At 45.4% G+C, this 26,507-nt stretch overlaps 1 protein-coding gene across 12 annotated transcripts in view; it reads right to left on the bottom strand.

Annotated features, from left to right (window-relative positions):
- CACNA1G (calcium voltage-gated channel subunit alpha1 G) overlaps window positions 1–26,507 on the bottom strand; it is a 1,457,373-nt gene that overhangs the window by 925,860 nt on the left and 505,006 nt on the right. For 11 of the 12 annotated variants that reach the window (XM_069654897.1, XM_069654896.1, XM_069654902.1 and 8 more), the window contains exons 1-2: window positions 5,376–5,516; window positions 3,606–3,739 (exon numbers count right to left, since the gene is read on the bottom strand). In XM_069654897.1, coding sequence (XP_069510998.1) covers window positions 3,606–3,739; window positions 5,376–5,468 — 227 coding nt within the window. In that variant the 5' untranslated portion in view covers window positions 5,469–5,516. Of the gene's footprint in view, window positions 1–3,605; window positions 3,740–5,375; window positions 5,517–26,507 lie in introns of those variants that run through there. The other variant, XM_069654906.1, reaches the window with a different exon arrangement.

Below are 26,507 nucleotides of genomic sequence, written 5' to 3'. Positions count from 1 at the left end.
GCTGAATATTCTATAAACATTTGATGTCCAATAAATGTACTTTGCCAAATGTACAATCTTGCAGTTTGCTTTTAAACCACAGTTTGATATTCCGAATTGTGGCGCTGTATTGTGAGATGATCTAAGACCCTGTGTACAGCAAAGGAACATCGCGTGCCTCGAAACGAACTATTTTGGATCGAGAGCAAATAAAAAAGAAAATCGCTGAATATTCTCTAAACATTTGATGTCAAATAAATGTACTTTACCAAATTTACAATCTTGCGGTTTGATTTAAAAGTACAGTTTCATATTGCGAATTGTGGCGCGCTGTGTTGTGAGCTGATCTGTGTTGGTTTCCGGGTTCTGTGTGGAGTCGCGTAGAAGACGCCTGGGCGCGTTTCCCTACGCAGCACAGTCACATCACGGATAGAGGCGGGGAATATGAATGTTTTGATAAAGTCTGTTTCAGGGGCGGGGGATTTGATTTAGTGCCGCAAAAGCAGGTGAGCCAGGGCGATGCGGCAAGTGATAGGATTATCATAAAATGGCGGCTGATTTCGAGTGCGTTAATGGACGAAAAGTCGGGTAAGGTCCATAGGAAAGTTTTCTACGATCTACCGAGTTATGCTTAAAAACACATGGCCGAACCGTAGGGACAATAAAAAAAAGTCCCGGAACTCTCCTTTAAGTCTACACATAATCAGTCTTGCCCATACAATAAAGGGACTTGGCCACAGTCAGCCCTAATGTGTCTGTTTCAAAACGGACTTCCAGGAACGTACAAAGGCACACTGATGTTGGTTAGGGTACAAGGATGACAGTTATTTGTTAGTCGCCGAATAAAGACACACACACATCTCAAAAAGGTGAGAATTGCAAGCAGAACAATGCCAGAATCATAGAACTTTGCAAACAATGAACAAAGTTGCAAACATGGCATGACATAATACGATACGACACAGAATCCCATAGTGAAGCGAAGGGGATTGCGTAAGGGATAACAGAGGGTGGGAGTGGAGGTCCATGTGCATATGCTCTGTCTTTCTCTCTCTCTCTCTCTCTCTCTCTCTCTCTCTCTCTCTCTCTCTCTCTCTCTCTCTCTGTCTCTCTCCATCTGCCTCTCTCTTTCTCATATCTCCTCTCACTCTCTCAAGTAGACACATTGTATATATTGTGCAAAAGGATCTGGGAATGGCAGGTGGAGGGGGCAGTGGCTACCTGGGAACATCCTGTGTTTCCCTAAGTGACTTGCCAGGCTGGGTAGTGGATTGAGGAAAAGGGCTACTAGGTATATGTAAGCAAAAATGCAGATCACGGTGGAGGTCAGGACTGAAAGTGCTTGGAGTGAGTCATACGACTTGCATAGCTCACAAGGTAGATTATGTTGCCTCTAGGAACTTCATGGAGCCCTTACCAACCTCACCTATCCTGGATCTGCCCATAACCTAGTCACCTAGTCATCCTGCACTCCCCGCTCTTTCCTGGACCACTCCCTGCAACTCAGCACTTTTACAGCAGCTCAACACTGCCCGCCCAAAAGACTAGCTCTTCCCCTTATCTGTCTCGCCTGACTTTGTTAAAGGCTGTCTGACATGCCCCTGCTTTATATATTATATGTTAGCAATTGTTATTGTTCACCTACCCCTGTCAGCCTGATGACAGCGCCATCCTTGGGGGTCTCTTCAGAATAGGATTTAATTGCAAAGATGAAAAAACAAGGACCATAAGAAGATACTATCGCTGATTCGGTTCCTTTCGTTTTTCTCTGGGCCAGGAGATTATGCATGTGAGAAATGACATGAGAAGGTGCTATGTCAGCCTGATGAGAGCGCCGCCCTGCGGGTCTCTACAGAATCTGATGTACTCGCGGGGATGGACTAGACAAGGATCATAAGAAGATAACATTTATGTGCGTGCCAAGGGTTTCTGCGTGTGAGAATTGGTAGGAGAAGGTGCTATGTTAACCTCAGGAGAGCGCCACCCTGGGCATCCCTACAGAATATGATTGACCTGTGGAAATGGAATAGGCAGAGACTATAAGGAGATAACGTTGGGGAGTCTGTTCCTTTTATTTATCTAAGGGCCAGGGTGTTCTACATGTGTGAATCGTTAGGAGATAGGGTGTCAGATTGATGAGAGCACCATCGCCTGAAGCTGATGACTTGTCAAGATGGAATAGAAAAGGAGGACCATAAGAAGATAACATTGGTGAGTCTAGGTAAGGTTATCCAAAGCCTGTCCCCAGAAGTGTGTACAACGCTGTCATTGTGAGTCTATTGAGAAACGTACAAATCACAAATGTGTCAGCAGCTACCATTCAACTCGGTATTGTGTAGTCACAAAAGATGTATTTTTCCCATTATGTCCTATACTGTTTGGAGCCCAATCCTTGTGCTGCATATAAGTTTGCAGTACAATCACAAATCAAGATATGGGCACTCCTACAACGAATTAATGTATCGGCATTTTGGGGTTTCAATATCTTTGTATTTGAGTTACAATCTCAAGTGTTTCTGTTCATTCCCTTCTTCCAATAAATTTAACTGTTCATAGTTTGATCCAAGCTATATTTTAGGATTGTATGTAGTTTTTGTGTGTATTTGAGTTGACATGTTTTTCACGCACAGCACCGCATCAGGAATCTCAGGCCACTCCTTGGTTAATTCTCGTTTCAAGCCTGTTTCTCTCTGGCATCCATCCGGGTCAAGATACACAACACAACAAAGATACACACATGCGAGCACACACATACTTTCCCTCTCTTGATTCTTCTCCTCGCCTCATCAGAACTGACCACTCATTTTCATTAACGGATATTTCTTGTTGCTTAATGGGTCATGACACAGTTATGAGTTATGTCTTATCTCAAAGCCAATGCATCAATCTGTTTCATCGTCGGTGCATGCTCCTTTTTTAGAGTCAATCCCATTTCTTCATCAAGGCTCCCTTTCAATTGATCCAATCCTATTTCATTGTAAGGGCTCAAGCCTACCTTGGAGTCAATCCCACTTCTTGATCAAAGCTTGCTTTCACGTGAGCCAATCCTATGTCATCATCTAGGCTGACGCCTATCTAAAAACACAATCCCATTTATTTATCAAGGTTCATTTTCATCTGAGCCAATACTATTTCCTTATTAGGGCTCAAGTTTACCTTGGAGTCAATCTCACTTCTTCATTGAGGCTTACTTTCATCTGAGACAATCCAATGTCTTATCCTGGATAACGCCTTTCTAAGAGTCAATCCCATTTCTTTATCAAGGCTCCCTAGAATCTGAGCCAATCCTATTTCATTATTAGAGTTCAGTGTTGACTTGAAGACAATCCTCTTTAGTCATAAAGGCTCCCTCTCATTTTAGCCAATCCTAGTAATTTCTCATGGCTCACTATTACCTTATGATCAATCTTCTATCTTCCAGGCGACTATCCTACGCAAAGCTTTATTCTCTGCCAGCATTCAAGTCCTTTCCATCAGATGCTAATTAGTGCAACTATACACACTGTGTTTACCGATCCAGTGATTTGTGTCTGTCGAACCATCACTAACCATATTTTTGATTTCAGCTACTTGCAAAAAGGCAATTCGAAAGCACATACATTTTTGCAAACTAATTCTAAACTTACCCAGCAAGTACGATGAAAAAGTCCAACCGATTCCACGTGTCTCCCAGGTAACACTGCTTTCCAAAAATGCCAAGTGCGATCATTTTGAATATCATTTCCACAGCAAAAAATGCAAAAATAAAATCATCAAAGCCCTGGAAATAAAAAGAAAGACAAGTTAAAGGCACTCAGGTTTAGAATGAATTTACTCCGGAGGAGATGCATTTTGTCACACAGTCGAACGGGCCAGATGGTGTTATTTCAAAAAATGTAAATATGGAATTCCCAGCCTTCTTGCTACCCTGTCAGCATGGATTATAAATAACAAGGAGGGAGATCAGAGACACTCTGTGATACTCTAGGTTCACAGGATACAGAATACAGGATATTGTGACATCGCTTAAAAAAGCCTAGCAAGAAAGCCCATTAACACCCAGACTATTCTACTGTAAGCTGGGCCTGATGGCTGAGTAAATTGACTTGTTGGATCAAAACAATGGTACAAATATATTCACAAAATATATGTATAAGCCAAGAAAATAAGGTCTATAAGGTTAGAAAAAAAAATTGCCAATACCTCCTTCCTATATGGTGCGCCATGCCTGTAAATTGCTTTGCCTAACCTGATTGATTCTTTCCTGTGGTGAGAGTTGGGTGCTCACCACCTGACTGATCCTCTCCTGTGGTGTAAGATGCGTGCTCATAACTTGAATGATCATCTCCTGTGGTGAGAGATGGGTGCTCACAACCGGACTGATCCTCTCCTGTGGTGAGAGATTGATGCTCATAACCTGACTGATTCGATCCTGTGGTAGGAGATGTGTGCCCAAACACTGATCCTCTCCTGTGGTGAGAGATTGATGCTCATAACTTGACTGATCTGATCCTGTGGTGGGAGATGGGTGCTCATAAACTGATTGATCCTTTCCTGTGGTGAGAGTTGGGTGCCCATAACCTGACGAATCATCTCCTTTAGTGTGCGTTGGATGCTCACAACCTGACTGATTCTCTCATGTGATGTGAGGTGGGTGCTCATAACCTGAATGATCATCTCCTGTGGTGAGGGGTGGGTGCTCATAACCTAACTGATCCTTGCCTGCAGTGGGAGATGAGTGCTCACACCCTGACTGATCCTCTCCTGTGGCGAGAGTTGAGTGCCCATAACCAGGATTATCGCCTGTGGTGAGAAATGGATTCTAATAACATGACTGATCCTCTCCTGTGGTGAGATTTGGGGCCTCATAATTTAACTAATCCTCTTCCGTGGTGAGAGATGGGTGCTCACAACCAGACCGATTCTCTCCTGTGTTGAGAGATGGGTGCTCATATCCTTATTGATCCTCTCCTGTGGTGAGAGATGGGTGCTCATATTCTTATTGATCCTCTCCTGTGGTGAGAGATGGGTGCTCATATCCTTATTGATCCTCTCCTGTGGTGAGAGATGGGTGCTCATATCCTTATTGATCCTCTCCTGTGGTGAGCGAGAGGAAGATGTGAGAGTCTGAACCACTGCCCAGCTAGGAGCAGGGTGGTGCGCATACTACCAGAAACAAACTGGCCGGCATCCCAAATGGTCTTGCCATCAGAGATCAACAGAATACACATGGTATAGTTCTCGTTTTGGTGATATAACAGCATTTGCCATAGCTTTTAGACGAGGCGTGTTTATTTCTGCTGTTCTAGTGCTCCCCAGTAGGGGTCAGTGTGGTGAACCAAAGACAGCACTGCAAGTTCGCCGACAGATCCTATGTGTTCATGCCATGTATCCAACTGTCTCACGAGGGCCCTTACCTGTAAAATCGTGCAGCGCTGTGAGCCACAGGCCATGTCCTCACACGGATGGAACATTCCGAGGGTCACGCAGTTCAGGAGAATCACCAGCATGCTGAAGCGCTCAAACCATGTATGAGAGAGATACGGTCAAGGAACCAAACACATATAGGATTTCACGACCCCGCTTGCACCCCAAAAATCACAACATTTACAATGATGGACTGCATCAAGGCACAGTACTGCGGAACCAGTGCAGCGTTCACCACGGTGCGTGGAACATAGCCAGAGTGTTAGAGACATCTGTCCAAGCTCTAGGGCAACTGCAGGGTGACACACACATCCTGTCAAAGAGGAGTGTACCTCTCAGCAACTATGCGGAAATGCTCCTCTTTTTGACAATGTTTCCTTAATTCTAACACGTCAACGCACGTGGCAAATTGCAACTATAAAAGGGCATATTCTGCACATCATGTACAAGTAAATCGAAGCATAATGAAAGTTTTGCAAGGATGTTGGGACGTGCATTTTATGAACTCGCACCTAGTTATACATATTAATGGGGGGAAGCCGGAAATAAGGAAATAATGCAGCATTACCAAAAGAGGTCTCAAGAGAAACATACACCCATAAATCCCACCTAGGCTAAAAATCAGACATTGAAAAAATAAACTAAGATGTCAAAGCTATGCCATCAGTAGAGCATGACTCACCTCAAAGCTCCAAACAAGCCTCCAATGACTATTATAAACGGTGTTTGCAATCCTCATTTAATCTGGAGGATCTTGTGCACTGCACGCAGAGCAAGGCATATGCCAATTTTGAATGTGCACATGGCAGCCACAGTAGGTTTATGTTTCGGCATTTCATGAATGCCTTATGCAACACTGGTCTGCTAAACGTCAGGATACGCTCTGGAAAACCTCAAGATCTCAGGTACAAACACACCAGGAGGGTGACAGCAGAGCAAGGCATTAAAAGCCTGCAAGAAAAATGTGTGTATTAAGCTACCTTCTGCATTCCTGTGAAACACCTGTGGTAGGTAAAACATTAGTTGCATGCAGAACTCAGAAAGCGCCTCCCCGCCTGACCACTGAACAATGCCTAACAGTGGCTTAAAAAAAAATTTAAAAAATCACAAGACTCATCCAACTGTTGGGATTTTTAAAATGTGTTGTTGTTGATCGCCTGAACTTTTGATAATCCCTTGTTTAATAATGAGATTCATATTGTTTGATTGCTCACTGGGGCGTTCCTGAAGCCTTTGAGCTGGCACCTTTGCTTCAATAATGGCTCCACAGACTTCATTTCCTCTCACCCTGTGATGTCATCAGTCATTAATTTGTAATAAAATAGGTGTGAGGGCCCAAATATTTTCTAGCACATCTGTTACACATTGGGGTGGGCACCACCTTGCCCACTGTTGACACAACCCGCGGCTGCTCCATAATATGTCAACATATTTGTGGTTAAAGTTGCAACTCCCACTGGTTAATTGAGGGTGATGGGTGAATCCACTGTGCGATTTGCAGATCATAATCATCATTACATATTTGCTGTGTCTTGAAATAAAATGTTTAAGTGTTTCTTTAAACCAAATCATTGTTAGCATGTTGCTCTGATCCTGTTGGTGGCAAGTAGAACATGTTAGCCATCTATCCACAGACAAAAAGAGCAAACATGCATTCCTCTTACGGTTAATTGATAACACATGCAAGGATAATTATTACTTATCTCATGAACTTGCCTATAAAGCACTGCAGCAAGATTGTCTAATGAAGGCTGTCACTCAGGACAGGAACACCTCTCTGATATTGGCTTTTTCACTGACCTTGCCTCTGTGTAGGGGCTGCTGGTTGATGACTGTCCAGTAGTTGGCAACCCACCCTGATGGTTACTACAGTAGAGAATCTCCAGCAATGCCATGCGAGCTGAGTGGAGCAGTGTGCGGACATGTCACCGTCCAACTCATTGTTATTCATAAAAATGGATAAATAGCCCTACCAACCTGGGTCATCAGGTTCATGAATATAAATGAGCTAGCACATGCAGAGACCCTGGCCTGTGCACACTGCAGGACTCGAAATTAAGGTTCAGTGAGCAGATGCTAAAAACAGCTCCTCTGTGTCAAGCATCTCCCTGTACACAAGAGCTACGGCTAGATAACCAGGAACAGGTACGCTGCAACTTTCACATGATGTGCACAGTAACCTTTTGGCTATTATAAATGATCCTTTATGTTTAAATGTGTGCTAGTTCTTCTTTATTAACATTTTCAAACACTCAAAGATAATGTCAGATATGCATGTTTGTAAGGCACCACTTGGACTGGGGAGTCAAAAGTAGTTCCTGGTAGCTGTTGGATTTTAGATAACCAGTCTGTCCTAGGATAAAAGTAGGGGCCAAATAGCTCCCAGCTCTCAGCAGTTTTGAAGCTTGCACTGTTGTTGTTATATTACTATGATTGTTAGTTAAAATAATGGCTTTGCCAAAACACCACAGCATAATCAATCTGGCAACACCTGGCAACATCAGGCAACAATCTTGGCCACGCCCCCTGCCTCATTCCCAAACCGCCCTCGGCTACAATATCCTCCTGGAGGCGAAGCCGGGGCAAAGATGGGGAAAAGTTGTGTCTACAGCAATGCCAACTTGCTACCTCAGTGCTTCCCCAGTACATCCAGACAAGTTATCTCCTGGTATTAGGTTTGATTTGATCAAAGTACTGGCTTCATTCCACATGACTCTTACCATACACATTCTATTGTATCCAGAAAGCTATCACTAGGATGTCAGAATCATAAGTAACCATACCAAATCCAAGCTCATTTATCCCTCAGCTTCTATAAACACTGCTACCATCGACCTTGGACTCTGGAATGCCAGGTCCTTATGCAAATCCACTGCAGCTCTGGACATTTTTCTGAGACTCAATTTACATTTCCTCTGTATTACCGAACCATGGATTTTGCCTCACAACACAACCAATCCTGCTTCTTTGACTACACCCTTGACTTCTTTTGACCATATCCCCTGAGCCACTAGTCGCAGTGGGGGTACTGACCTACTCTATTGCTCTTGCTTCTCTACTATTCCTTCTCCAGTCATTATTCCTTCTTCTTCTTCTTTTGAATTAATCTACAACATTTTCATTAAACTCTTCCCGATTTCATTCATCATTGTGTATCGTCCACCTGGCCCAGTTGGCTCCTTCTGTGATGATATTGACCATCTTCTATCCCACCTTTTGCCTAGCCCCACTCATATTGTATTACTTGGCGACTTTAATCTCCATCTATCTTCTACACCTGCTAGTTTTCCCTTTCTTTCTATTCTTGATTCCCAATTTCTCTTACTTCTTGCAACTCCTGCCTCTTACATATCGGGTTATTCTTTTGACTTAATTTTTATTTCAACTTTCACTGCTTCTTCAGTATCTGCCTTACCTATCTATCTCCCAGATCACCACTTACTTTCAGTGTCACTATCCCCTTCTACTCCTCAAAACTCCTTGATTCTCTCCTCTCCAGCAAACATTTTTCGTTGTGATCTATGAAATTTCAATCCTAGGCTTTTTAATACCACCTGTACTTCTGCGCTTCCCCAATGCCTCTTTTCTTTGCCCACAGTGCTGATGAGGCGGCCTCTGTTATTTCCCCATCTCTTTCATCTTCTCTAGATAGGCTCTATCCTCTGACTGCTTTTCACCCCACACAGAAACCCTCTCAACCCTGGCTGTCTCCTCATCTTCGTTCTATGTGTTGTTTTCTTCGTCGACTCGAAAGACGTTGGCTTAAATCTAAATCAGCACCTGATCATTCTTCTTGCTTCTCTTACCACGCTCTCTATGATAATTGCTTACTCTCTGCTAAACATGCTTATTTTTCTGATTTATTACACACTCAATCTGCCCACCCTAAGCATCTTTTTCAGACTCTTGCACAACTTCTTTCTCCTCCCACCCCGGATTATTCCCTTAACTCAACATTGTCTGCTTCTGACTTTGCTAATTTCCTCTCTTTGAAAGTTCTATCCCTCCATCGTGATATTGAAGCCTCGCTTCACATCACCTCCCTCTGCTCCTACTCCTCAAACCTCTATTTCTCACTTTGCCTCAGTTTCTAATGCTGATGTTCTTCTTCTACTATCTTGAGCACACCCTACAGCTTCTCCTACTGATCCACTTCCTTCAGCACTTATTCCTAAGGTCTATCCTTTTCTTATACCTTATCTTGTTTCTTTCTTTAACATCTGTCTCACTATGTCCACTTTTACTACCTCATTTAAACACGCATTGATCATTCCCATTTTAAGAAAAACTACCACTAACCCATTGATCATCTCTAATTTCCGTCCTATCTCTCTTCTATCCTATCTTTCCAAACTCTTAGAGCGTCTTGTCTACACTCAAATTTCTGTTTTTGCCACCGATTGTTCTCTACTTCCTTGATTTCAATCTGGCTTTCGTCCCGTCCACTGTGCTGATTTCTGTTCTAAATTCTCTATTCTGTAAGCAATATTCAATCAACACTACAGCTAAGTCAATGCCTAGTCTGGGATGCTGAGGAAAACCCTTATTGATGTATTTTTATGTCCAGTTCAGTACTCTGGATGACAACCCTTGTATAACACCCCCCTCTTAGAATCCCCCTGACTCCACTGAGCCAATAAGTAGGTTTGTTTTGCAAATTAAAAGGTTTATTTGAAAAATTAACAAGATATATATATCACACTTTTATAAGAAATTAATAATTGATATCACGCTTATGAATATAATGTTGATCAACAATGGGTAACCTAACACTAGCACACTTCTTTACAGTCAATAACGAGTGGGTATAGGATGGATAAGGTAGCAAAAATACTTTTATGGTTTCAAGGGAAAAGCAATGAAGAATAAAATGCAGTACATAAATACTTGATATGATTTTAGCAAAAGATAAGATAATCACTTTTTCTCTGGCAATTCACCCCCCCCCCCTATGCAATGTAAGAAATGGAAGGAGATGGAAAGAGGAGCACACAGTTCTCAGGAATGCAATCAAATACAATACGAAATTTAGTTCCCCCCCAGCAAGCTTAGAGGATACAGGTAGAAGTTTGAAACACAGGCCCAAAATGCTTCGAATGTGAAGAAAATGAAGTGAGAAATGTGCTAAGAATGCTTTTAATTCCCTCTAGAGGTTCAGGGTGGGTGATATCTAGTTTATATTAGTTCAGGCTCACTTTAGCAATGCTCTATGTGTAACCATCAGGTTAAAACGAATTTTAGCAAAGGAAAGCAAGAAACTGCTGATTTTTACACGTGGCTGAAATTGTGCAAAATGTCAAATCGCGGCAAATTTACATGCGCGCGTCGAGCGTAATTACGGAGGCCCTATAAGGAGTAGCGATTTTGTGAAAGTAGTTTTTCGGATTTGAAATTTTAAAGCTCAGAATGGCACATGACAGTTTTCAGTTTTAAAGATGACAGAATGACACGATTCTAGGAGGCAGTTCTAATAGGCTAAAATAGTTTGGATTAGATTATTTTAAACTAAGAAATTGGTTTTGGCACAGTGAGTGCTCACACTATATTTTTGAAATAAGTCGTCAAGGTCTGGTCAGGTTGGACAGGACTTCTGGCGGTTCTGCTCACAGCGGTCTGGTCTCTGGTTCTGCTCTCAGCACTGCACAGTTCTGGTCTCTCTGGATCTCTGGTCTCTCTGGATCTCCGGTCTCTCTGGATCTCTGGTCTCTGGAGGTTGATGGATTTGAAGTCTGGAGTCTCCCGGCAAAGCGTCCCGCAAGAAAGTGGAAAGTGAATCCTCTACCTGTCCCAGCAGTCTCTTTTTATGTGTTTTGGAAGTGGGTGTGTGCGTGGCATAGCTAAGCCTGCCCCTCTCTACTTGTCATTGGCCCAATTCTCCCCTCTCCCATGATTGAGGGAAGGAAATGGATTGTCATCATGACGAGGTCTGTTTATGGGTCAGAGGATCCTCCCCTTGTCAATGTGCACACAAATCTATATTTGATTCAAATACATATTTCCCAGATACACAATTTGTTGACATTACATGTACACATTATATATTCCTTATGGTCCATGCTTGTCCGCCTCTGATCTTCCTGGAGGCTTGCATTAAAAAATGACAACATTTTGCACTTTTTTGGTCGGTTTACTAATATCGGACATTTACCAAAAATTACACAAATGTGCGCAAGGAGTATGGACATTAATTGATGAAGTGTCAGATTTTTAACATGCAGACATTTGGAGTAAGACCCTATTTTCCGCTAGCAACCCCCCAGAATACACCACAGGGTCCTAACACCTCTTAAAACGTGCACAGAAAAATCACAAGAATAATGATATTACTTATATAATTCTGACAAGTCCGTACTATGAATTATCCATCTTTTTTTAAAATGATGCTCTGGCCCAGATGGGTGTGGTTTAGGTTCCAAAGCACATGGGGGAAGCCTCTGTCTGCCCCCGCCTCCAGCTCGGGTGGCTCCCAGAGGCACTTCTCCTCCCACTTCTCCCAAGAGGAAGCCACTTTATGGCCCCCCCAATATAACATTTGCCTGAGTCCAGGACAAGGCTTTGTTCAACCTCCTGCGGTGCCCCTCCCCTAATCTAATCAGAGAGGTGTCATCTCCTTTTGGTGGGGGCAGCAGGATGCGGCTAGGCCTGGGAAGAGTGGCTGAGCAGGTTTCTCCTGTCGGGGGTAGTTGTCAGGCAGAATTCAGCTAAATGTCACTTTAGTTCCCAGTTTAAATCAAACTTACAATTTTTACATATACATTAAATAATTACTTCCTTAAAGTCATTTCAGAATATAGTTTTACATTGTATCCACCTCTTAGCAAGTCTTTCCTTGGCCTGGTTTGGGTTCCTCTGTTCAGTTTTACACAAAAGTCTGGTGGTTTTAAAAACGCCGGCTTTCTGATAGTGGTGAGTACCGGTATTGCATCCATTTTTGGGATCTGTCTTGAATTACTGCATTTCAATATAGTGGTCTTTTGCTTGATAGTATAGGACCCTTGCTTAACATTGTTTTGATGGCATCCTTACAGTAGAGTGGTGATGTGGAACCCCCCACAAGAAGGTTGTATCTTTGGAGTGGTCTTGTGCCAACTGCGCAGTTCTCCTGGATTCTGGCGTGAATGTGGGCGGCGATAGCTCATCCCCACATCCACCCAGTCTATTGATTTAGTTTGTTCTGGGATAGAATAATGGGCGGCGACAGCTCATCCCCACATCTACCCAGTCTATTGATTCAACATGGGTCAATACCCTTGACAATTCTCAGATCGCTACTCCAAGCACTCTTCTTTTCTTATTCTCTTAGATCTTTCTGCTGCTTTGGACGTGGTAGATCATGCTTTACTCCTGACATCACTTTCATCACTTGACATTCAAAGTTCTCTTCTGTCCTGGTTCAAGTCTTACCTCTCTTACCAAACTTTATTAGTCTCTTGGATGGGCCAGTCCTCCCCACCCTCTTCCCTTGACCACGGGGTGTCCCAAGGGTCAGTTCTAGGCCCCTTCCTTTTTTCTTTATACACCTCATATCTTGCTGCTATTATCTCTTCTTTCTGTCTATCACATCATTTCTATGCAGATGACACTCAACTGTTTCTCTCTTTTTCCTCATTCTCCCCTGATATCCACTGCACTCTTTCAGCTTGCCTTGTGGCTATTAAGTCTTGGATATCTTCTCATTTTCTCACTCTTAACACTGGGAAAATGGAGGTCCTGTTCTTTCCTGCTAACACCATTCCCACTCGTCTTCCGCCTCCATTTCTGTCTTTTCCACCCTCTAAGCTTTACATTTGACCTACAGCTCACAACCTTGACTTGCACCTTGACTCAAATCTTTCCTTCTCTCTCACTATATCTCTTTCACCTCACGTTCTTGCCGCTTCCACCTTTACAACATCCGTAAAGCACACCCATTACTTACGTTTCAAGCGTCCAAACTTCTTATCTCCTCTCTAATTTTCTCTCGAATATTCGACTGTTCTTCACCTTGTTTGGTCTTCCCAGGTCACCTCTGGCCCCTCTAACTTCAGTTTTTAATTCTTCAATTCATCTACTGTGTCTTCTTTCCTACCGTGACTCTATCTCCTCATCTCTTGCAACACTTCATTGGCTAGATTTTTACTCTCAAATGAAGTTTAATTTTCTTTGTCTTGTTTTTAAATCTTTTTACAGTCTTGCTCCCAACTATCTTACTGTACTCATATATTTCTATACTCCATCTTGCTCTCTGTGGTCTTCTACACATTTTAGACTTTTGGTTCCACACCCACCCTGTGCAGAACTTTACGACTGCCTTTTTTATGTGGACACTATTACAATAAAGTAATCACATTTTTTGGGTGGGGTGGAAAAGGGCAAATAAGGGGTTGGAGGTTGGGAACAGTTAAAAATAGGTGGGGGAGGGAGGATTGTGGGGGAACTTTGATTACTTTTTTCGTAATAGTGTCCACGTAAAAAAAGCAGTCGTAAAAATGCCTGTCGGTGAAATGACATGGAACCCTCCCTTCTCTCCACATTACTTTTTGCCTTCATTTAATGCACACAGCCCCTGTTCTTCCAAACCCACACATTCAGTCTCTGCTCGCGCATCTCACCCTCTTTCATTCTGCCTTGATTTAAGGCACAGAGTCCTTAATATACAACCACTCCATATTATTGTATGTCTTCATTGCCTCACCATCTATCCTGTTACAGAAAAGAGCAAGCAGTGTCAGTGATGAAGCAAGTGCAAAATGGGATCAACCCCACCATTTGTTATGTGCATTTGAAACACAATGCAAAACACCCTCTGCAGCTCTTGGTCCAGGGTCATGGGGACATGGGTGTAGAGGAGCAGACATTTATGTCATCCCTAGTTTCCGGCCCCTCAACTCCGTCATATTGGAACAGCAGTAGAAGAGCCCGATGTGTGACACCAGGTATCATCCCAATATTACATTGAGTGTATGAGAGAATATATGCACTCAGACAACCTTATTGAATGTACCCACGAACTGAAAGGGTACAGGGAGATTTGCAGGAACAACTAAGCTTTGAAGAGCTGAAAAGAAAATCTGACAGCTGCAAAGTGATGTCAAGATGGAAAGGCACGAGTGTGACGAATCACCTTCCGGGTCACCAGTGGTCCAAGCATGAATATCGGTTTCTAAACCATCAATCAGCCCCACACCTCTAGTACAACAGAATGGATCCAAACAGATTGGAGCACAAGTCAATTATAAACCTCCTTGTCCAATTCTGGTAACATGGACGGAACGGCGGGTTTATCTCTGCAAGGTTGTGGATCGTTGGTTAGTTGCAACACAGTGAAAATACAATTATTACCCAATGATTAATGGGACAGTCCAGTCAAGGTTATATTAACATATCTACTTTATTATTATTACAACTGACAGTTCTAGCACACTACAAAATACAACCCTCACTGTAATGGAACACAGAGGACAGATAGTTTCACGAAGGAAAGGGCTGCACTCTAGATACTGACAGGAGGGTAGTCTGTAAAGCAATCAGTCTTAACTGTTCAAGGTTATTTGGTTTCAGCACCAAGGGAGCAAGGGGTCGTAAATATTAGTAAGGTCCTTCAGAGAAGGACAAAACAACAATGTACCTGGTGCTTGAGATGTTCTTGTTGCTCGACAGTGTCAAGCCAGTTCCAGGATGCTTTGCAGCGCCTGCGACAGAGTTCAAGACGTGGAGACAACTGCAGGTATCAAGTGGAAGGCAATTCAGCAAGGCTGGACAGACGGCTGCAGGCTAGCCTACACACCGGTTCTGGGTCAAGAGTTATTGTCTCTGTGCTGGTTGGCAAATCTGGAATGCTGGTTGAGGCGTCTCGGACGGCTTGAGTGATTGCAGCATGACAATAGTCAGTGGTACAGCCAGTCACAGTTCGAGGGCTTGACTGCCTCAAAAATGTGCTTAAAAGATGGATGCTGGTTGATGCTTGTGTTCAGCTACTCTGAGCCTCTTCACAGGGCTTGTGGCATCCTTTCAAGGTGGCTGGGCCAAAGCTGAGGAGAGTGTTTGCAGTCAACAGCCTTGTCCTTTGTTCAGAGACTCTCTGGCACTTCCCACCTAGGAAGTTTGCTGGCAGAACCTAGCAGGGCACGCTGTGTGCTGGCTGGGTTCCGGTTCCAGAGCTGCTGGATGGGTCCTCTGAGGCCGGTATCTCCCTCTGTTCCCGGGGAGATGTTTAGGGAGGGATCTTGCTTCCCTCTTGGAAATCCTGGCCTTCCTTCACTGGCGGAAGATGTAAGGCAGACTGTCCTTTCAGTCAGGGTCCAAATGAGTCCTTCTTGTTACGCCTTGCGAAGTCTACAGATGAGCTGTTAAGTGACGGTTTCAGCCATCCTTTAAAGCCAAATGGGCCCAGTGATTGGTGCAGACTAAGCCTACCTTAATGAACCAATCCTGGGTCCCCACCAACAATCTTCTGTTATGCGTGAGGTCAGAACAAGAGAGTTCTGCAATAGGAACGATAAGGGTGACAAAATATACTCCTAAGTTCCACTCATCTTCCCGTCTGTTTTAGATCAAAGTGTCTCTCTGGTTAACTGTGACTCTTGATCAAAGTGCAGGTCTCCCTTGAAGTATGTGATGAGAGCAGACCTCCTGTCTCCCTTAAATCACATATGTCTACCTCTGAAAGGGGTCTGTTCTGCATGGGTTGGCAACGGTAAATAATAGACCCAGTCATGCCATTCACTGCCTTTCATACAGAGGGGTAGGAACTAGCGTGAAGCTGATACACTGCATACCAAATAGGCATTAGTCCTGCCTTCCTGTTGTCTGTTCTGTGACCACACCCCTTTAACCAGCTTGCCTCAATTAACTCTCATCAGTATGCGCTGCCACCAGCAGTTGAGATAACAGGAAGGCAGATCCATGGAGCCTCTGATATTTTAATTAGGTTGCCCATGGCCGGAGGAATGTGTGCCTTCCCCCTACTTGAGATTCTTTGATGTACCGATGGCTGTCATATTCCAGCTGAACATGACAGGGGAGGGTGGTGCCTGTAGGCTGTATCCTCCCGGAGTACATATGACTATGCAATTCATGCAGTGAGCAGGGAAAATGTGAGTGGAATGGCCTCACACATTAACATAGGTTGAACTCCCATCATTTATTTTCATTTTCAAAAAAATCAGAAAGCCCAGGCAAACGTACACTCCCCATGTGGATGGTCGAATTGCTCACATTGAGGACACACTGAAACGGTATGCAAATACTCAAAGACTAAATATGCAACTGAAGTAACAAGAGAAACATGTAATCTAGCACGAAGAAATCATGTGCACCAAAGAAATAAGTGAGAAGAGAAAAAGTGAATGTACATACGCAGAAACGCAAGGTAGATGAGACATTTAGAAGCTTGCTGCAGAAGAAAATCTAATGTGACTAAAGCAGCCATTGGAAAAAGATGGATGCCAGACTCGTGTTGAAATCGATCAAGCTACCTCAGAGACAGACAAGGGCTGCAGATTCAAGAGACGCTGGAAAAACAGCTTTCTGTGAGGAATAGAGAGGAGTCTATTGGCCTGCGATCAAGGATGCTACATCAAGGAATAATTGCAAGATACAAAGGGAGTCAAGAGGATAGGCCATGTATGCAAGACATATTTCTCTTAGATTAAGCAAAGAAGAAAACATCTTCAAGTGCCAAGTACTGGACAGTCAAGGATGCAGAAAGCTTATGTAAGGGAGAGCAACAAAGTCTGCAGGGATGAGTAATGACACCCAGCCTAATTGAATTAAGTCACACTAACTAAAAGATTGAAATGGCCAAAATTGTGGTCTCCTCATACGTGACTCAGAAGCCGAAAACAAGGGCTATTCATTAAGCTCAAGATGAAGATAATGGAGTACCTACACTCCCTTGAAGGTCCCAGAGTAAAGGATAGGCTGCAAGATAAACTACAAAGAAGCCTTGTTTTAGAGCCTGACCAATGAGAAATGATGGACTAATTGGGCAAGTGGGTAGCAGTCTGACGTTCTCTGCACCTGAGTTTTGTTTTGCTTACGTGCTGCTCACGAGCTAAAAGTCCAAGGTTGGGAGAGAATGCCAATCATAGAGGTCTATGTAGCAACATGCTATACAATGCTGCACAGGGCAATCCGCTTCTGTTATTCTGCTACATTCTGTATTATACGTATTTAGAGGTGGTTCAAGGCGTGCCTACCAGATAAGGGGAATCCAGTAACGTTACTTATACTTATATGATATATAGGTACATATGTTTCCTTAACCATCCCACCCTTCAATAGGTTTGCCAGTTTGCCACATAGGATGATGTCATAGATGATGCATATTGAGGTATAAAACCTTTGTATAATCAGCTTGTTATTGAGAGTGCGTGGGCTACAGTTAGTTGTTCACCAGGTTTCCATACTTCATTGAGCTGATAGTAAAGCAGTACTCTGCCATATTCTTTGAGTCTGTCCCTTTATTTGGGTCTAAGATCATTATTGGTAATTCCATCGAGCACTTAGGATTCTCCAAGGTGCTATTGCATGCTGGGAATGTGCGATTATGGTTCACTGAGTACTCCCAAGGAAGTGAAACACCCAGGAAACATCAGAGAGACTCCTCTCCGTGAGTAACGTGTATAGTGGCACAACATTTGCATTGGAACATTGTTGAGAGGTTTTGGTTGGAATATTTGACACAATATCCTTCATCAGGGAAAATGTGCACATTCAGTCCCTTTTGTTTGTGACCTGATGGCAACTGTAGGGCTAGAGGCATGGGCGGTCTGCAAAAAGGGAAATAGAAATATATATCCGATGAGGACCTCACTACCCAAATCGGCACAGTGCCCAACCTCCAAGTCCACATTGCCAGGTCTCCATGTCTGCACAGTGGCCAACCTCTAAATCGGCACTGCTTCTGGCCCCAAATGCTGTACAGTGCCAGACTTCCTGGAGCGGCTTCCAGAATCATCCTGCCTTTCTAGTCTCACCATGTTTACCCAAAGCCTTGTACCCAGTATGTTGCCCATACCCACCCAAGACACTGAGGCAGTTTCACTGCACTTGATGAAGGCCCATTTTACTGCATGTTTTGTGGCATGTGGTATGCACCCGAGGGGGGGGTGCGATGTAGAGTGAAATGTGCAATGGAATGTTAGGGTTGTTGGTGGGCACGAAACAATACAGTGTAATGTCCACAGAGGCGAGTTGCACCTGATCCATTATCCACCTCATGTCAGGATTTCCGGGGTGGATGGGAAGTGCCGCGGAAAAAAGCATAGAGGCTCTATTTCTCTGAGGGTTTCCTCCAGGGAGGGGTGCATTTCAGAGCTTTGAAACACTTTCCCGTGAGTAGGCGCTATATAAATAAAGAATACACTATGTCATCCGAGCTAGTGGCGCGAAGCGACATGCTCCAAGCAGGTCCTGTCTGAGGAGAAAAGCAGATGTGCTTCTAGGCCTGCTCTGCACAGCCACAGTCAGAAAAGAACTTGCTCCTGTTTTTTAGGGGCACGTGGATCAACGTGTTTTATACTGAGGGGGACACACTCTCAGCCTTACAGTTCATATATTTTATATAGCTATAGATTTGTTGATGGTTTGTAAAGTAAATAGGCATTTGCATTTGGATAACTTGGGCAAACTTGACTTGATGCACTGGCGATGTAGATGGTCATTCTGTTGTAGGAGTAAGGCCAGAGCTAGGCCATGCACTCGAGGCCACTGGCTAGTGACATGTGGCCCTAGGCCATTCACTCGAGGCCGCTGGCTAGTGATATGTGGCCCTAGGCCATGTGTCTGAGGCCGCTGGCTAGTGACATGTGGCCCTAGGCCATTCACTCGAGGCCGCTGGCTAGTGACATGTGGCCCTAGGCCATGTGTCCGAGGCCGCTGGCTAGTGACATGTGGCCCTAGGGTATGCACTCGAGGCCACTGGCTAGTGACATGTGGCCCTAGGCTATTCACTCGAGGCCGCTAGCTAGTGACATGTGGCCCTAGGCCATTCACTCGAGGCCGCTGGCTAGTGACATGTGGCCCTAGGCCATGTGTCCGAGGCTGCTGGCTAGTGACATGTGGCCCTAGGCCATTCACTCGAGGCCGCTGGCTAGTGACATGTGGCCCTAGGCCATGTGTCCGAGGCCGCTGGCTAGTGACATGTGGCCCTAGGCCATGTACTTGAGGCCACTGGCTAGTGACATGTGGCCCTAGGCCATGAACTCGAGGCCTCTGGCTAGTGACATGTGGCCCTAGGCCATGCACTCGAGGCCACTGGCTAGTGACATGTAGCCCTAGGCCATGTACTCATGTACCCGAGGCCACTGGCTAATGGCATGTGACCCTAGGCCATGAACTTGAGGCCGCTGACTGGTGACATGTGGCCCTAGGCCATGTACTCGAGGCCGCTGGCTAGTGACATGTGGCCCTAGGCCATGCACTCGAGGGCGCTGGCTAGTGACATGTGGCCCTAGACCATGTAATCGAGGCCACTGGCTAGTGACATATGGCCCTAGGCCATTCACTTGAGGCCGCTGGCTAGTGACATGTGGCCCTAGGTCATGTGTCCGAGGCTGCTGGCTAGTGACATGTGGCCTTAGGCCATGTGTCCGAGGCCGCTGGCTAGTGACATGTGGCCCTAGGCCATGTACTCGAGGCCGCTGGCTCGTGACATGTGGCCCTAGGCCATTCACTCGAGGCCGCTGGCTAGTGACATGTGGCCCTAGGCCATGTGTCCGAGGCCGCTGGCTAGTGACATGTGGCCCTAGGCCATGTACTCGAGGCCGCTGGCTAGTGACATGTGCCCCTAGGCCATGCACTCGAGGCTGCTGGCTAGTGACATGTGGCCCTAGGCCATGTGTCCGAGGCCGCTGGCTAGTGACATGTGGCCCTAGGCCATGTACTCGAGGCCGCTGGCTAGTAACATGTGGCCCTAGGCCATGAACTCGAGGCCTCTGGCTAGTGACATGTGGCCCTAGGCCATGCACTCGAGGCCACTGGCTAGTGACATGTAGCCCTAGGCCATGTACTCATGTACCCGAGGCCACTGGCTAATGGCATGTGGCCCTAGGCCATGAAATCGAGGCCGCTGGCTGGTGACATGTGGCCCTAGGCCATGTACTCGAGGCCGCTGGCTAGCGATATGTGGCCCTAGGCCATGCACTCGAGGGCGCTGGCTAGTGACATGTGGCCCTAGACCATGTAATCGAGGCACTGGCTAGTGACATGTGGCCCTAGGCCATTAACTTGAGGCCGCTGGCTAGTGACATGTAGCCCTAGGCCATGTGTCCGAGGCCGCTGGCTAGTGACATGTGGCCCTAGGCCATGTGTCCGAGGCTGCTGGCTAGTGACATGTGGCCCTAGGCCATGTACTCGAGGCCGCTGGCTCGTGACATGTGGCCCTAGGCCATGAACTCGAGGCCGCTGGCTAGTGACATGCGGCCCTACCATGAACTCGAGGCTGCTGGCTAGTGACATGTGGCCCTACGCCATGAACTCACGGCCCCTGGCTAGTGACATGCGGCCCTGCCATGAACTCGAGGCTGCTGGCTAATGAGATGTGGCCCTACGCCATGAACTCGAGGCCCCTGGCTAGTGACATGCGGCCCTAGGCCATGAACTCGACACCTCTGGCTAGTGACATGTGGTGCTGGCTAGTGACATGTGGGCCTAGGCCATGAACTCGAGGCCGCTGGCTAGTGACATGCGGCCCTAGGCCATGTACCTGAGGCCGCTGGCTAGTGACAAGTGGCCCTTGGCCATGAACCCGAGGCCGCTGGCTAGTGACATGTGGCCCTAGGCCATGTACTCGAGGCCGCTGGCTAGTGACATGTGGCCCTAGGCATGTACTCGAGGCCGCTGGCTAGGGACATGTGGTCCTAGGCCATGTACCCGAGGCCGCTGGCTAGTGACATGTGGCCCTCGGCCATGAACCCGAGGCTGCTGGCTAGTGACATGTGGCCCTCGACCATGAACCGAGGCCACTGGCTAGTGCCGTGTGGCCCTAGGCCATGAACCCGAGGCCGCTGGCTAGTGACATGCAGCCCTGTGGTGTAATGGAGAGTTTCACATTCTTCAAATCCTTAGCGGCTAGGGCTTAAGCTGCCATGTATGGTGAGATGCATAATGCTACGGCGGGAAGCAACAACTTCTCATTTCTTGTAGATGGCACTTTTCATCTTTTCTTTCCTAATTTTTTCTTGCCACATTATCTGCTTTGAACCCCCTCCCAAAGTGAGGGACTCCTCTGAGACACAGTATCTCCCCTTTGCTGCAAGATCCCCGAGATTGAGCTGCATATCTCGTGCTGGGGTGGGGTGGGAGGGGTATGTTAATGTACAGCTGAGGCATATGAGCGAATTTAATCGAAATCAGACTTGGAGCCTTTCTTCTGGTAATGGGATTTCTCGGAGTCAGAAAACGCTAATGGCGACTGCTTTGTACTCTCGGTCGTTTGAACCACCAGCTGGCGGAGAGGCAATTCTTCAAAGCCCGAAAGAAAGCGAGTCTACTTGGTTGAATGTTCCTCGCTGATGGTGCTGTGTTCCAGGGAACACGGTCGGAGCAGTCCGGGGTGCATGCCCACAAAGGGCTTCCGCGCTGGTTAGCGGTTAAGGGCTTTATCACACGTTACTCTTATCGATATCATGCCCTCAATAACCGGTGAATGGTGTAGGCATCGCGCGTGGCAAACGTGAATATCCCCGTATCCACAAGGAGTGTGGGGAATCTATTCTGTTTGATATTTAGTCCGCTTTTTAATCAGAACATTGGATATCAGAACAGTGAAAAGTCAGGCACAGTTCATATCACATGGTAAAGGATAGTATAGGTCTGGGACAGGGGTCATAGCATGGCTGAAGTGAGCTATTCCAGGGCAGGAATGAGAGCTGTTGAGAGATGTGGAGATGGGCTACACCAAGCACAGGAAGACAAAAGATTCCCTGTAACAATGTCACCAATTAAGGGAATCATAGTTTTCACACACTTACTATAAACACAAATATCTCAGGTTAGCGGTTTCAGGGGAGTTGCTAGGTCTGGAAAAGATCCGGGGCTAAGCTAATGTCCAGGCTGTCAGGACTCGGGGCTAGCTAGTCTTTTGGCTGTAGCTCCTGAGCTTCTATCCGGGGCTACAGCCAAAAGATCCGGGGCTATAGCCCCCTCAGCCCCCCCCCCTAGCAACGCCCCTGAGCGGTTTTAAAGTGCACACAGAGAAAATCATGACCAATTGCAACGTTGATTGAGGGAGCACGTTTTCTGACATTTGTATATCAAATTGGAAATCTTGTCCATTACTAAAGTATTCCAGATTGTAATACACAATTTTGAGTTAAGTGAAGGGTGCATCCATTTCCAGTGTTTAGCAACCTCGGACCTGGATGCTACTAAATAGTGAGTCTCGATGTGTGACTGTCTAAAAAACATGCTTCCCCGGGTGGGCATCTCCTAGCGATACCACCAGGGTGGCTGAATGAAGGACTAAACCAGTAACCATTTTAATATCTGAAAAACCATCTTTCCAAAAGATTGCCTCATGTCATTAAACAATGCGGAAGGAAGTGGAGGTGAGATAGATGTTAAGGTTTGCTGGAGTGAGATACCAGCAGAAGCATCGTAGGTGCAAATTGAGAAGTAAGCAGCTCTAGGCCACACCTAGCCCCATGAGGAGTCGGTAGGTCCGACGGCCTGCCTTCCACTGAGATATATATGAGAGATCACAGGATCTGCGCTTTGGCTCTTATAGAGAATAGAGGGTTGAGCAGGCATAAACCATCGAATTGACCATTTCCTCAATGTACCCTGTGACGCAAGCCCAATATCCCAATTGATAGCACCAGATTCTGAGCACAGATCATTTATTTACAATTTTAAAGGTTAAAGGGCTCTTTCAGAGAAAACCTGTTCCATTCTTTCTTATGCCCCATCGGTCCAGGCTCTAAATTGTAGGGCATTTAAACCTTGTCATATGTTTGGGTTTCGGAATACCAAGGATTAGAAGAGACGGGCACGCCCAGACACCATTTTGTGTTTGTGCTTTGCCCCAATACTAAATGCGGCTCTAGTGGGATTGAAGGCATTTTAAAGTCTTCAGGAGGAAGGCTTATCATTGCATCCAATGGTTCAGACAGAACTGATGGTTCGACATCCACCCACGTTTTTTTTTTAGAATGATTAAGCTGAGTAAAGGCAGGTCAACATGAATAAAGGTATTAAAAGCTATACGATAGCACCAGTGCCCTACAGCCAAACACATAATTCAAGTTATTTCAGCTGTCCTTAGTGGTCTGTTCGCCCAAATAAACCTACATTCTTTTGGTGTTTTTTGTGCTGTACATAGGCACTTTAATTAGTAGAGCTTCAAACCAAGAGATGTTGTTGTTGGGCCTAGTTACGAGTTTGGCTGTATTACTTTTGGTAACGCCGCCAAACCCAAGCCTGCGTTATCATTAATTGTCCAAATGATTTCAAGGTATATGGACCCAGAATCATGTGCATGTAACCACAGTGGAGCAAAGGGAGACTGAGTTTTCATGCTACCGTCAATTGGCCTGATTCCGAGTTTGGCTGTATGATCGGCTTTAATAGCGCCACACACATGTACCACTGACAAACGTGATAAACGCGGGGTAACTGGAAGGCCCTGGATGATTTTGAGTCACGCAGACCCTTCTGTTATTCCCCATTTGGGAGACATGGTGTTACTGAATGCGGAACATGGGTAGTGCCACATGCAGCAATACCTGTGTTTGGTGACATTTTTCTCCACACAAACCTAAGCGTTAAATGAGACTCGTGCTACAGAAACTCGTACTTTGGAAGAGAAGTAAAATATGTGAAATATTCAGAAATACTGCGTGTTTTCCACTGCTACCAAACTAGTAATCAGACCCAAATGACATCCATCACTTTCCTGGTGCTGTTAGGAGTTTGTCAGCACAAAATGAAACCCGCCTGGTCTCGATGAAATCATTTTGGTAATATCAGAACAAGGTGGTTAGCTAGGACCTTCGCATTTATTCTAGCATCACAATTTAATGCTGCAATGGGCTGGTAAGAACTACTTAGCAAAGGGTCTTTGTTTTAGTATTACGGATGTCAATGCTTCACTCATTTTGTAAACTCCCCACGCAACAAGACATCAGTGAAAAGTGAGACTAGAGAAAGAACCAGGATCCCAGAGAAGGGACAAGGCGGAGAAGCCACCCTGGATGACTGCCATATTTAAAAATGTATTAAAAGTCAGATTTCAGATTGATACAAAAAAAGAAGGGTGTATTAGTATGTAAGATGTGAGCTGAATTTTCCTCTACCTTCGTTGAGTGGTCCAATGCCTGATGCTCTTTCTTCAAAAGAGTACGCAAAATGACCCTGGCCTGTTAATGCTTTGTTTCTTATTAGTGTTGCGTGAAAGAGCTTTAATTAGTGCAGCGTAGAAATTAGAAAACATCTTCAGTTTAGCCTTTTCCGCCTAACTGAACTTACCGGTAATGTCTGAGATAGTTTTAATAATGTGCGATGATTTTGAAGCACCCGATTTATAAGCTAAACACTTGTTATACTTATTTGATTGAGAAACATGAAACTGCTTAGCTCCCAGGAGACTTGCAGCTATTACTTCTGATTAAAGAGATTTAAGTTCACCCCAAATGCCTGTACTTTCTGAAGGAGTCTTTCTGCTGGTGCTTGTGCTCAAGCTCTTTTATTACCTGTTCTGGATGAAATGTAATGGCCTTTGCAGCTTTGTATCTAGCTGAGCTTATACCAATGACTCATCTTGAACATGGCGACGTGCCCCTCACTGCCTACACAGAATTACATCTTGTCAGCTAAATCCACACTTATCTAATTTCAAAGTAAGATGTCCATTCTCCAAAATGTTAATTTAGGTCTAACATCTAATGGTGGAACCAAAAAAGTAATGGGCGCAAGGTTTTGAATTAATCTAAACCACTGGCATTGCTCTGGGCAACCTTCCACACCACCGTTTTTTAGCCCATCTGCGCCATTGCAAAAGGGCTCCAGCCATATGCAAATCAGCCAGGTACTGCCATCAATAGGAGCAGCCCTGCCCAAACTGCTAGGCCAGATCCCCTCGGCACAGAAACACAAGCAACCCCAGACATGTTTCAGCCTTGTTGGGCCTCCTCAGTGAGGTGCAGCTCGGTTCCCTATGGCGCAGTGAGCAAGGGACCCACGTCTGGGCTTACCCTCTCTCACATAGGGAGACAAACTGAAACCATAAACCTTCCAGCCATCATCTCTTTTGTTTTGTGTAGTCACCCCAAATGGGACGGGGATGCCGAGCCGATGGTCCTGTGGCTGCTGGGCCTAGAGACCCAAGCTACTCCTCACTGATGAGGCCCAACAAGGCTGAAACATGTCTGGGGATGCTTGTGGTCTAGTGTAGAAGGGAGGTGGCCAAGCAATTCGGGTTGGACTGCCCCTTTTGGGGTGGGACCAAGCCTGATTTGCCTCAGGTAGCTTATATTTCCCTTCCAGGTGCAACTGCTTGGGTTAGGCTGCGTCCACAATCCCAGACACCAACAATTTCCTTAATGGCATACCTTAACTTTTCAAAAGCTGTGTCTTACTCCTTTCCCAATCTCTGTATTCTAGTTTCCTTCCCTTCTCAACAGAGCTGGACTGGCCTACAGGGAATCAGAGAGGCTCCTAACAGGCCAGTGACTCTGCAGCACCACTGGCACTTGGGAGACATCTGCTCCAGCCCTGAAGGTGCTCCAGAAACACCAGTTTGCAACAGGACCTCCAATTTCCTACAGGGCCGGTCTCCCTCTGCTGTGCAAGCAGTGCTCACAATAAGTCCTTTTCTAAGCCCAGAAACGGCCAAAACACTCAAACAATAGGAGCCAGGAAGTCAGACTCCCATTGATTGCACCTTGTGTACCATATGCGGCGCATCAGATGGTGGTATTTGAATTTTCTGTACATGTTTCCGAGGGCCCTCCATCGATTCCCTGTTGCCAGAGTGGGATTTCTTTTGTAATTCACCATTGCTGCTTTGTCTTCCCTTTTCTTCTCAGACTTGAAAGATCAGAAGAATTCCAGCTTCCCTTTTTATCGAGTGATCTCCATGTTAATGGAAGTTAGTTATTCCTACATACAAGCATGGAAGTAGTTTCACTTCCAAAAATGCA

This window comes from Ambystoma mexicanum, chromosome 3q, assembly GCF_040938575.1.
Source record: "Ambystoma mexicanum isolate Mex_15411 chromosome 3q, UKY_AmexF1_1, whole genome shotgun sequence".
Taxonomy (NCBI): domain Eukaryota; kingdom Metazoa; phylum Chordata; class Amphibia; order Caudata; family Ambystomatidae; genus Ambystoma; species Ambystoma mexicanum.
This window is presented reverse-complemented; position numbering and strand designations above follow the sequence as displayed.